The sequence below is a fragment of the Phalaenopsis equestris genome, unplaced genomic scaffold, assembly GCF_001263595.1.
Source record: "Phalaenopsis equestris unplaced genomic scaffold, ASM126359v1 Scaffold000125, whole genome shotgun sequence".
In the NCBI taxonomy this organism is placed as follows: domain Eukaryota; kingdom Viridiplantae; phylum Streptophyta; class Magnoliopsida; order Asparagales; family Orchidaceae; genus Phalaenopsis; species Phalaenopsis equestris.
The window spans coordinates 916,480-929,648 of NW_018164567.1; the positions used below are offsets into that span (position 1 = coordinate 916,480).

General features: G+C 36.9%; 1 protein-coding gene across 3 annotated transcripts in view; it reads left to right on the forward strand.

Annotated features, from left to right (window-relative positions):
• Positions 1-436: 436 nt before the first annotated feature.
• LOC110021247 (phosphoglucan phosphatase LSF2, chloroplastic-like) overlaps positions 437-13,169 on the forward strand; it is a 17,745-nt gene continuing 5,012 nt past the window's right edge. For 2 of the 3 annotated variants that reach the window (XM_020719665.1, XM_020719664.1), the window contains exons 1-2: positions 4,691-5,258; positions 9,574-9,785. In XM_020719665.1, the coding sequence (XP_020575324.1) occupies positions 5,214-5,258; positions 9,574-9,785 (257 nt within the window). In that variant the 5' untranslated portion in view covers positions 4,691-5,213. Of the gene's footprint in view, positions 513-4,690; positions 5,259-9,573; positions 10,877-13,169 lie in introns of those variants that run through there. The other variant, XR_002293629.1, reaches the window with a different exon arrangement.

Below are 13,169 nucleotides of genomic sequence, written 5' to 3' on the forward strand. Positions count from 1 at the left end.
AAAAATTATGTACATAAGACGTATGCAGAGGTGTGTATATCTGTAACATACAGATAGGTCACAGGAGGATATTCAGAGGTTATAACTGCGTTATAGTCCCCAATAACCTCCTGAATAACCTATCTATATATTAAAATATTACAGAAGAGGTATAAAAGCTCAAATATTTACAGACGTACTCAGTCTTGTACGCAAATTTTTTCACTCCCCCAGATCCTCCTTGCCGAGAGCCTCGACTGCTTCGCTCCATCCTCCTTCCCGAGAGCCTCGACTACCCTCGATCTCTAGTGGCAAGACCCCCTGATTTTCATCTCGTTCGGCTCCCTCCCGAAGGTCTCTGGGTCGTACACAGAGCTTCCTCACTCGGCTCCCTAGCCGAACTCCCCTTCCTCTCTCGAAAACTCTCGGATCCGGCTACCCCTTTTCCAATTGATTTGCTTAGGTAATTTTAAGTTTGCTCATTTTTCTTCCTGATCCTTCAAAGATGGCCTAGCTGGCTTCGACATTTCAAGGTAAGCTAGCCTCTCCTTTTGTCTTTACTTTGGTGGGTGAAGCATCTTTGGGATTCTTTGCTCAAGATACTTATCGTGGGTAGGATATTAAACATCTATTTGATTACGAAAAACTGGTTGCGTCATTATTTTGTGGAGAAAAATCTTGCCCCTCTGTCTTTTTAAAATTCTTTGGAGAATCCGAATGCAAATCAGAATCTCGAGGCAATCATTGTATTTTAGTTACTCTATGCTTATTCTCTGATTTTACAGAGGAAGGGGGGGTTCTTCTCACCCTTACATTCATAAAATGTTTCTTAAGTAGTTGGTCATCTTTTAGGGATAGCCAGCTGCTGCATGGAATGAATTAGGTGTGTTGCTCCTCAAGATTCTCATTCCCTGCGCTGCTATTAAAAAAAGCCTGTGCAACGTTTCTGTTACTCGTTTGAATACTGAAAATGACATTGGGATCCATGGCAAACTATATTCTTATGTGAGCCCTTGAGGAATTTTTTTTCTGGAGAATGGAATTGTTCTGATGTTCAAACTTCCAAACCCAATAGATGCATTTTCATCTTCTTCAACAAGCCTTGAGAGCTTAAACATACATAAACTGTTCTCTTTTAGGGGTATTTACATACATACCACTCAATTCTTTAATATTCACATATGTAACACCTAAAGATTTGATTCTTGTATTTAGTGACATTTACATACATACCACGGAATTCTTATACATTTGCATATCTTACACCTAAACTTCCAAATTTTATTTTATGTCACCTAACCTATGCATGAGGGGATACACTTCATCTCTTTAAAATTAAAATGGTGGCACTTTTGGATGTATTATGAAAGGTTTGGATGGTGTAAATGCAACATTTGAGTTTTAAGGATTGGGTGTATAAATACATAAGAATGCGGGCTATGTATGTAGTATGTAGTCGTCGCATTGGTTCGGTCTCCTTCCTGTTTCGATTTGTCTGCGATGCAATTTGAAAAGGATATCTTCTGAATTGGAGGAAAGGATACCCTGGTTGATTCTTGGATTGTCGGGCTGCATTTTCTTTGGGTCTTTTCATCGACGGTTTTAGATGCAGTTTTGAGGGCCGAGACACCTTTCACCTCTTTGCCATTTCAGGTGAATCGTTCCCTCTCCTCTCTCACCCCATTTTTCTTTTTTTGTCCTTGCTTCTTAGTTTGATTTTAGTTACTTATGTCTGAAACTTAAGCGCGCATATATAGCTGCGGCTATATATGAACCATCAAATAATGTCATAAGTTGGACGGTCTTTTTTTGGGTTTTAGGCATTGATGATAAAGACATTCGATGATAGAGCGGAATAATGTTTCATCCTACGACATCGGGACTCGACTCAGAGACCCGATGAAATGTAGGATGACAATATTATTCATCGACACCAGACTAGCAAGACACCCTTGCCTTCTTAGGTTGTTGGCGGTCCTAGCCGGACGGTGCGATCGAATTGTGGACAATCATATTTTGTAAAAATGATAAGAATGGATACGCTATTTACAAAAGTATTTTGATTAAAAAAAAGATATTACTTTCTCTTATATGCATGCCAAAATATAAATTTTAAGTAATATAATTTGATTGTCCACTTGTCAATCATTGGCACTGGGCTATGGAGCATCCTCCTAAGTTGGTATTATAGGAAACCCTTCTAGTTGAATGTCGGGCTCTATATATATGGGTGATCAATAGTTGTCTTCGGAGTCCCTCGAGAATACCTAAATCTGAGTCTACCCCGACCCGAATGCTTACAGTTTTCTTTTTTTTTTCTCGGATTTTTTGTGTGTTTCTTATGGTTTTATTTGGATCTTTGTAGATCACTCGTGATTTCCTTCGAATTTTCTTCGTAATTCTAATGATTTTCTCACGGGTCATTTGTGGCTTTCCTCAAGATTTTCAGGTGATATTTTTTTTGCTATTCAGTCCCATTTGTATAAATATATTCTTTCCACCTGCAAAATTTTTCTTTGAACCGTTTACTTTCACCTGCGACACTGGCCTAATTTACAGGAATGGTAGACCCGTCAGGTATGCATGTTTGTTTTATATTTACATCATCTTACTTTCTTTATTGTACACTTTACTGCCTTATGTTACTTGCCGTTCATTTTACTGCATATACATATAATTCATGCTTGGGATGTTACTGTTTATTATTTACTGCGCTTCGTAGCATGTTTCCTTTTTTTTATTCATGCTACTTCTATAGACTTGTAGGGACCTTTATGATAGAGGACATTAGGACACTTGGTTTAGGAGGCACCATATAGCGAGCCACTGGCGTAACAATTGTATATTTATTCACACCAAAACCCAGAACCTATGATCGATATGTTAAGGAGCTTGGAGTAGCCTTTCCAGGAAGCGAAACGTGGAAGCAAGCGGAAGAAGGACGACGATCGACGCCACAACAGCGAAGCGAAAGACGATCTTCAGTGGAATCTTCATTGAATAAATAACAAACCCATAGAACTTTGAGGTAGTCCGCTTGGTGCGACATAAATTCTCACTTTCGTTGTAGGCTTTTGCACGACCTTATCGTGCATTGTAAATCCTAATTCTCTTTAGGATTTCGAGGTCGTTGTTTGGTACAACGAAAATTCTCCCATCTTTCTATGCTATTTGCATGATTGAATATCGTGCGAATATAAGTCCTAAATTCTATAATAAAATTGACAGAATTGAAACACTAAATAACATCTTTTCAAAATTAAAGCCAAATACTAGGATAGTTGGGAAGTTATCAGGGTTTTCTTCGGATCTGTGACATCCCCAACCTTTTATTCATTTGACTCCTGAAAACAATTATTCCTATTTTGAGCTATTCCCTTTTGATTTTCTTATGTTCAATCTTGAAAATTTAAACTTTGCAATCTTGAAGGCAAAACCACTAGTATCGATAGTCTTCTTAGGTGATTTCGATTGCTTGAGATGTAATTAATTATAAGGGCTTGCCTCTATAGGGAAATTAATAACCCAACTTAATATAAACTCTATTTAATCTCCCGTATTAGATAGGAGAACTTATCGGGTTATAAAAGAAGTTTTGCAGACCAAATGAATGTCACAAATTCTTTAGTTTATATGGGTAAGTCTACCGACAAGTGATATGTATATCCTTCGGGATAATATGTTACTTGTGGTACCGTGCTCAACCATCTAAACTATCAAATATGTGAGGTCCATTCAATCTCACTTTTTTAAATTAAAATAATATCATTTTCCAAAATTATTGTCATATATAAATTAAATTGAAACATTGTTTTCCAAAATTAAAAAAAATACTATTTTATAAAGTTATAATTACATATATATTTTCATAATTAAACTAAATTAAATCCATAAATATAGAACCCGAGACATCCACGTTTATTCGGCCGGCAATTTTGTGTTCTTAACTTTGGGAGAGGTTGGGAATAACATATTTCTTTTGTAGAATTTGTTTAAAATAACAGGTTCCAGGCTATCATTAGGATGACTCCATATGAGGCTTTGTATGGAAGGAAGTGCAGAACACTTTTATGTTGGGATGAAACAGGTGAGCGAAAGCTCATTGGAGGTGACTTGGTTGGTGATGCTATTGAGATGATTAGACTATTCATGGACTGGCTCAAGGTAATGTCAGATAGACAAAGGAAATATTATGATGCTAAATATAGGCTAGTGGACTTTGAACTTGAAGAATTTGTCTTTATTATGGTCAGTCTTTTGAACGGTGTACAAAGATTTGGACGGGAAAATTGAGCCCCAGATATGTAGGTTCATATGATGTTGTGAAGAGGATTGGGAAGTTAACTTACAAATTGACCTTAACATCTCACATGTAAGGATTGCATAATATTTCTATATTTCTTCACTAAAAAATCATATTCTAGATGAGTCAACTAGGGTAATAGCGGACTCATTGATATTCAGTCTGATTTGACTTATGTTGCGGAGCCTGAAAGAATATTGGATTATGATGTGAAGAAACTTTATAATAGGGAGATTTCATTTGTGAAGATTTTAAGGAAGCACAGATCAGAGAAGAATGCTACTTGGGAGAAAGTTTCTGATGTACAAGAAAGATATTCATAACTTTTTATTTGAAGTATGTTTGTTTTTATAATACTTTTCAAATTTTCATGAAGAAATTTTTATAAAGATTGTAATAAATGAATTAAGCAAATAAATATAATAAAATATAATATTAATAATGATAAATCGAATAGACTCTAAGAATAAGCATCCCTTCAGTCACGACTTAAGAGTTGTCTTCCCCCTTTCGAACCAACATAACCAAGAGACGAAAAGCAAATCTGCAGAAGGTAAAGGAAGAAAAGAAGAGGGAAAGAAGAAGAGAAGGAAGCCATCATATGTGTGTAGGAGACGCTGCCGAGCCCGACTCGATCGATCGAGTAGGAAGGAAGTTGGTGGAGCGACTTCGACGCTGTGCTCGCGTGCTTGCTGTGTGCTAGGTTGTCGAACACTAGTTGAAGGAGATCAAAGGAAGAAGAGAAAGGCTCATGTGTGCAGTGAGTCGAGCCTACATCATGTATGAAGGAGATGGTGATAAAGGCTTCTTGTGCGAGTGTTATGAGAGGAAGGGCACTGTTGGTGCAAAGGAGAAAGAGAATGGTGGTCGCAGCTCTTGTGCGAGAAGAGCATTCCTGTGGGAAGAATAATGACCGAAGGAGGGAGCTTTCATGGTATTGTGCATGAAGCTAGGGCAGCAGATCGAAAATGTAAAGGTATATTTAAGATTTTAAAAAAATTAATTTTTATATATTGCTATACAAATACATACATGTGTATATGTGTGTGTGCGTGTGAGTTTAATTAAATAACATGTTAATTAAAAAAATACTTGAAATATGATAGAAGTTAAGTCACAAATGGGAGGGTGTAAGGTGAAGCAAACTTCTATTACGAGGGAAGAGAAAGAGCCGTAGGCGTGAAGTGGAGAACAAAAGCCTAGCAAAACACTAATTTGGGATTTAAGGTAATTTTGTGTTAGAATTATTTATTTGAGTTTTATATGCTTTAAAGTAATATATATTTGATATGTTAATGTGAAAAAAAATTGTTAAGTCAGGTAGGGAGGCTTGTAGGAAAATTTTTGCAAGGGAGTAGATCGATCTGAAAGCCTATAAGGTAGATGTTAAAGCCTATATTATTATTAGAATTAATAATATAATTAGTTAAATTAATGTTATTAAAATTTTTTATTTATTTAGAAAGTGTGGAAAAAGGTTGTTCGGATTTGAGATTGGTAAAAGATTTACGATATAGTGCAGTGAAGGGATAACTATTGAAGAGGTCATTTGAGGCTTCATGTGAATAATTATTTTTTTTATATGTATTAAATTAAATTTTATTAAATAAAATTTTTGTAATGCTTTAGGCAGTTATTTTTATGATTGTATACCATGTTGTAAGCTTAAGAGTTAAAATAAGTGAATGATAAAAAAAAAAAAATGATTGTTCAATGTCTTTAAAATGGGGTAATTTAAAGGAAATCAAATGTAAAAGTTATACAAGATTACCCCCAAATGATACTGGTAGGGGATGCGTGTACTCTTGCACGATAAAAGAAATAGTAAATGTGTATCTCCGGGTGTAAATTTTCAAGGTACATACGGGTACAATTTTGAGAATACTTATAGCATTGACAGCAATCCTAATAGGACTCTTAAAGAGATTAAGAAATGTAAATACTTAAATTGAAACAAGAAAATAAAAAATTAAAGTGAAAGTTTACTATTTTATAAAGCAACGAACCACATTTATTTTGATCATTTATGCATAGCATTTGCATATAAATTTAATGCATATTAAGAATGTAATTGTTCGCTAAGTCAAACTTACTAGCAAAATTAATGGTTTCTTTCACAAAAAGAAAAACTGTAAGTTGATATATTTGGTAGGATAGACATAGTTCACAGGAGGTGGACTACAACTGATAAATATCATGTTATGATATGTTTGTAGTTTCTTTTGCACTGTTTTCTTTTAGATTGTGACATACTATTTATTGCTGGTTTGAGATGTTGCCTACATACTATGTTGTTTATGGATATTTTGATTTTTGTATGTTGCATTTTGTGGATTATTAGTGACTCTTTTATATATTGAAATTTTTTGAAAAATATTTGGAAAAGAAATGAAGTGTTAATACCGCCCGACCGCATTTCTAGAATTAGTTAATTCTAAGCTATCATGTCGGGTTGTGACAATAAGTACTATTTATATGAATTAACTTAGTGATTTTTTTTTACTTATTCAAAACTTTTGTGAGTAACCATTTTATTTATATATATTGAATTATGAGTCAGTTTGACTTTTGAACTTTAAATAAACTCCAAATTTTTGCCTCTTTGTTATTTTGTATGAAATCACTACTAAGCATCTTATCCTGAGCTCATTTAACGGGAATTAAGGCATGCCTCAATGCCAGCAGTCCTCTCGTATACTCGATCCCAAGTCTCTCCCATCACGACTACCACCTCTGAGTTCATATGACATTACGAACGTCTAGTCAATAAAGGATGTAGTTAAACTAAAAGTATGTTGCAGTTGGCTTTGCTAGTCATTAAATCTACCCATGAGATGTAGCTTGACCATTTGATATGCCACCACAAGTTGTGGTTGCCATCTTTGCTATTGTAGACGACTCATTCCTAAAAGTAGTCACTTGATGATCAAGTTGGTCAAAGCTCCTTGATTAGCAGCTCCCATAGTGGTTTGAGCTATCGTAGTCAACTGATGAGGCCCAGTTAAGCCAAATTGGAGCTGAGATGGCACCTCTTCTCCGATAAGTGTGTGAATGACTCTAGAAATTTTCTACTCTTCTTGAGTGTTAGCCATTGTAGCAGCCCTGGTTGCTCCACAAGCTTTCTTAGCTAGATCCTCTTTGGTCTTGGCTCCCTTTTTTAAGAATTTTTGCAACTACAAACTTTGATTTGGACTCACACTTAATTCTTCTCTTGCCTCTAGCTAACAATCATTTCCTCATCATATTGCTTAGTTGTTGTTTTCATTTTCTTGATGACTCTTTTCCTTGTCTTTATCCTATGATCGGCTTCCTTTTACATCACTAGTCACCTCTAGTCCTTGGGTCATATGGAGCCTCTTTTGATCCACTTGTGTACTTATATTATGGTCCTCTTAGATACTCATTATGTCCTTTTAGGCTCTACCTGACTTACCTCTTTCATCTCCTTTTAAGCTTTGGTATGACTCTGTGTTTTTGGCAGCATTTGAAATTCTTAAAACATTTCTATAGATTTTGAGAAGCCTCTACTCATCATTGTCAATCAATTACCCTCTCACGTACATTACCCATGATATGAAATCATAGAGTGGAACCAATGCATGACGATTCTAGCATGATTTGGAATCAACCCCACATCTCACTACGATCATATTGTGATATCCAATTGATTCAAACATAATGATGTGGGATTGATAGAATTTTCTAAGCTTTTTTTATAAGTATGCAGAAATCTAGAGCTTTCTTATGAGAGCGAAGGAAAGAATATTCTTAGATGATGTTAAGATCGAAGAGCAGAGATTTATCATGAAATTGATTATCAAAATAATTATTAGAATTTTCATTTATTATTCATTTTCTTAAATTTTCTTCCATATTTCTTATTATTTTTTCATCCTGAAGATCGAATTCCAGCAAATAATAATGAGGTGATTCTCTGTTTATAACCAAACTGAGAGGAGAACAACAACTGAATAATATGGTTCCATTCTGTAGATAGCTTCAGTTGAGCACTGCAGGTGCAGGACGGTTAACTTGTTGAATTTTCTTTTTTTTGGCTGGTGGGTATGGATGGAGAGAGGAAGAGAGATGATTTGTGGCATATTTCTTGATTCTTTAGAGTTTATTAGAACTTTCTCTCTCCTAATCTTCTTGTGGCTTTATTATTTACTTGTTCTTTAGTTTTAATTTTTTTTAATCCAAAATCTCCTTAAATCGTGTCTGCAAGCTCTAATTTTATGACTCAAATTTTGGAGTTAGTTTTTACTTAGAACTTTAAATAAACTTCAAATTTAGGACTCATGCTATTTTGGATGGAAAATTTTGTCCAAATCTTTTCTTTTGGATCCGTTTAGCAAGAATTGAGGTCCCACCTTTATGTAATATTGCTTAAATCTATTTTTATTTAGACGAATTTACAAACATGTCACACAGTATTTTTGTTTTTACATATCGCACACCTCAACAACAACAACAACAACAAACCTTTATCCTACTAGTGGGGCCGGCTACATGAATCTTTTTTCTCCATTGTGTCCTATTGAGTGTCATTTTTTCATTTAGTTCTAAAAATAAAGATCATTTTTTATAAAATATGCCCAAGTTTTTTTAGGTCTCTCTCTACTTTTCTTAACATAAGTCGAATCTAAAACATCTACTCTCCTAACAAGATCATCAGATGATCGATGTTTAATGTGACCAAACCCTCTAAGACGATTCCCTCTGATTTTGTCCACCATTGGAGCTACACAAACCCTATCACCAATATATTAATTTCGCATTTTATCTCCAAGTATCAAGCCACTCATCCACCTAAGTATTCTCATCTCAGCAACACTAAACTTTTATATTTACACATGGCGCACTCAAATTTTTAATATCACATAAAAAATAAAATTATTATTACTTCTTAAAATTGAACTTCACTTTTTCATCGATAGGTTTAAAGTACCAAAGTGTTGTGTAAATATGAAATGGTAGGTGTGAGATATGTAAATACATAAGAATTGTGTCCTGATATATAAATTTTTTCTTTTATTTATTTACTTTATTCAGTTCCAATCGAGCTGGATTTTTGGATTTCTTGGGCCTTCCTGACTACAAGCCCTTCTTCAAAATTCTGTTCATTGTATTGATTGCAGTCATTTGCAGCTCTGAAACTGAATCGTGGATTATAAATTGCTTTTACACCCCCGAGACTATTACCATATAGTTGTTTTTCTTACAATCATTGTTATCTTCTTTTATGATTTCCTCTGCTTCCTTCTCCATTTTGCACTCTAACCCTTATGCAGTTGGATGCTGCTTATAATAAACTCACTACCAAACGACCTTGTGGACCTAGCAAGACATCGATTCGTGGAGCAAAGTATGATCTGGCAAAGAACGATCCCTCGAAAGAGCCATTTGAGAGTCTTCCTGATTATGCATTCGATGACATTGCTGATTGGGAAAGAAAACTCATCCAAAATTGCGTTCAAGAACTCCTCCAAAGTTACAAGAAATGGTATTCTAACCTTAATACTTCTTTGATTTGATACAATCTTTCTTCCTCCATCAAGACTGCTTTTTAGTTCTATTTTTGAAAGCTATGTGTTCAATTGTGTCATGTTTTTTTGATATAATTTATCTTCTGTAAAAGCTATCAGTGATTGCTGTTGACTCTTATGAGTTATTGTTTGATTGGAGGTTTAAATCTGCCTGAATAATTTTCTGTGAAATATAGTGACAGCTCGACATAAACAGGCAGTGCATCTTGGAGTTTCTGCATTTCAAATATTTTTTGAAAGATTTACATGCATACTGCTCAACTCTTATGTAATTACATATCTAACACCTAATGATACTGGAGCTAGTTAGGAAATCAGCGGAAATGCTAAGCAACTGTTATTAGCATTGAATTAGGGTTACAACACGACACAAACAGAAAAGGAAATTACAATAACAAACCTCTCTCCGGCTAGGACTGGAAGAGAAGATCTCAGGACGGTGGTTGCGTCGGTCAAGCGGCAAGTTGTAAGGGGAAGGTTGAGGGCTGTCGTGTCTGCTGGAATAGTGGCTGGTGGCTGGTTTGGGGATTGGGAGAATGGTGCAGTAGGGAAAAGTGCAGGGAAGGGTGAATGATGGGGGAATGAGCCGGACAGCAAGGAGAACTGCTGTAGGTGGCTGGCAGGATGCAGGTGGGTGGACGGGAAGGCTGGACAACAAGACCAGCAGCAGGGGGAATAGGAAACGGCGGCTGGAAGATGGTAGGGAGGGCTGGACAGAAGGCTACGACTACGAGGAGGTGGCGACAGAGGGGCTGGAAGATGTGTGTAGGCCGGTGGTTAAGGGAAAAAGGGAGGAGAAGAATTGGGGAAGAGGACAGAGGAAGATACAGCACAACCTCGGAGTAGGATACACCACCCGTTGTGAATTACAGCTCTAGCAGGGAGAGAACACTCCAAGAGGAATTCTGAAACAAACACAAGCAAAAACTAACCATAATTCCAGATAACAACACTTAAAAGACTTTAATAGGGAAATAATAGAGAAGGTAGGTTCCCATAGGGAAATAATAGAAAAGGAAAGGAATAGAGGGGTGTTGAGAAAATTAGGGCGAAGAAAACATTAATCAACACAAATCCAGAAGAACACAGAGATTTAACGAGGTTCGGCAAAGATGCCTACGTCCTCGGGAGCAGAGCGGCGAGTTCCTTTCAATATTCAGAAAAGAGGTTACAGAATAGAGGGATCCCTCCTGGGGTTACTAACATGCCTATTTATAACCCCAAGAGTAAACCTAGGCACAATACGTAATTACAACATTACCCCTGTACCGCGGGGCTTTGCCCCTGCACCCCAACCCACATAACTTCCCAATTTGGACAGATTCTTCCGCTCCGTTTCGATCCAGCGTCTGTCCCGATATGGTATATGAGTCATACAATAACAAATCTCCACCTTGGCGAATATCCAGCCATTTAGGAGAAAAATATCTGGGAGTTACACCTGCACCAGTGTGGGTTGAGCCACCATGCTTCTCTAGCAACTGCAAACATTCAACAAGTCCAAGCAATGCAAGAACTTGTTGATAGTAACTGACTTGGTCAACATATCAGCTGCATTTTCATCAGTATGAACCTTCTGCCATATTTTCATCAGTATGAACCTTCTGCAACAGTATCTCCCCAGAAACAATCAACTCTCTGATCTTATGATATCTGACATCAATGTGCTTGGTTCTCGCATAGTACACCTGGTTCTTAGCCAGATAAATAACACTCTGACTGTCACAATGCAACTGAACTCCACCTTGCTCAATGCCCAGTTCCTTTACTAGCCCAGCAAGCCATAAGGCTTCTTTAGCAGCTTCAGCTACTGCCATATACTCTGCTTCAGTAGTAGATAATGCCACAATAGACTGAATTGTTGATTGCCAACATATAGGCCCTCCACCAAGAGTAAACACATACCCAGTTTTAGACCTTCTGCCATCCAAATCACCTGCATAGTCTGAATCAACATACCCCACAACTGAAGGATCATTCTTCTGACTGCCAAAAATAAGTCCATGTCCTACAGTACCCTTCAGATACCTGAAAATCCACTCGACTGATTCCCAATGTCGCCTTCCAAGTTTAGTCATGTATTTGCAGACTTGACTAAGAGCATGAGCCAAATTAGGATGAGTACATACCATAGCATACAACAAGCAGCCAACTGCAATGACATATGGAACCTTTGCCATGTCTTCCATTTCTGTATTTTTCTTAGAACATTGTTCTGAAGAAAGCTTAAAATGATTTGCCAAAGGAGTGCTCACAGGCTTTGCATTGCTCATCTCAAACCTTTCCAGCACTTTCTCAACATAGCCTCGTTGAGATAAACATAATCGTCTTGAGCCTCTGTCTCGATGAATCTCCATTCCAAGAATCTTCTTCGTAGGACCCAAGTCTTTCATGTCAAATTCCTGGCTCAATAAAGCTTTCAAACCACGAACATCATTCATATTCTTTGCAGCAATCAGAATATCATCAACATACAGTAACAGAAAAACCATAGAACCATCATCAAGGCTTTTTTACATAAACACAACAATCATACTCACATCGCCTGTAGCTAATCTGAATCATGTAGGAGTCAAACCGCTTGTACCATTGTCTTGGAGACTGTTTCAACCCATATAACGATTTCTTTAACCTGCAAACCAGATGCTCCTGTCCAGGCTGAGTGAACCCTTCACTGCTCCATGTAAATCTGTGTTCCTCCAAATCACCATGCAAGAAAACAGTTTTAACATCCATCTGCTCCAAATGCAAATCCCAAATAGCTACTAATGCAAGCACTGCCCTGATTGAAGTATGTCTGATCACAAGAGAAAAGATTTCATCATAATTTATCCCCTTCTGCTGCGAAAATCTCTTTGCAACTAGTCGAGCATTGAACTTTTCCCCTTCTTTTTCTGATACTGCTGGTTTCCTTTTGTAGACCCATTTGCACACAATGTCTTCTTTCCCTCTGGAAGCTGAACTAGCTCCCAAGTGCGGTTTTTCTGCAAAGACTCCATCTCCTCAACCATTGCACCCATCCATTTTTCTTTCTCCTGGCTAGTGATAGCTCCTTGAAAAGTGGCTGGATCATCGCTGCTGATGAGAAGTGCACATGAGACTAAGTCTTCATAACCCAATCTGCTAGGAGGTCTTACATTGGTGCGTCTCTGTCTATCTCTGACTAGGTTGTAATTCTGCAGATCATCTGGAATAAAATCACCAAGTGTTGGAGTTGAACTTTCACCTCTCTCAGAAGCTACTGACTGTTGTTCTAAATCCATCTGCACTGCATCTGAACTGGAATTCTTCTCTGACACCTTTTCTTGATTTTGCTGTAACATAAACTGCTCATCAAAAAC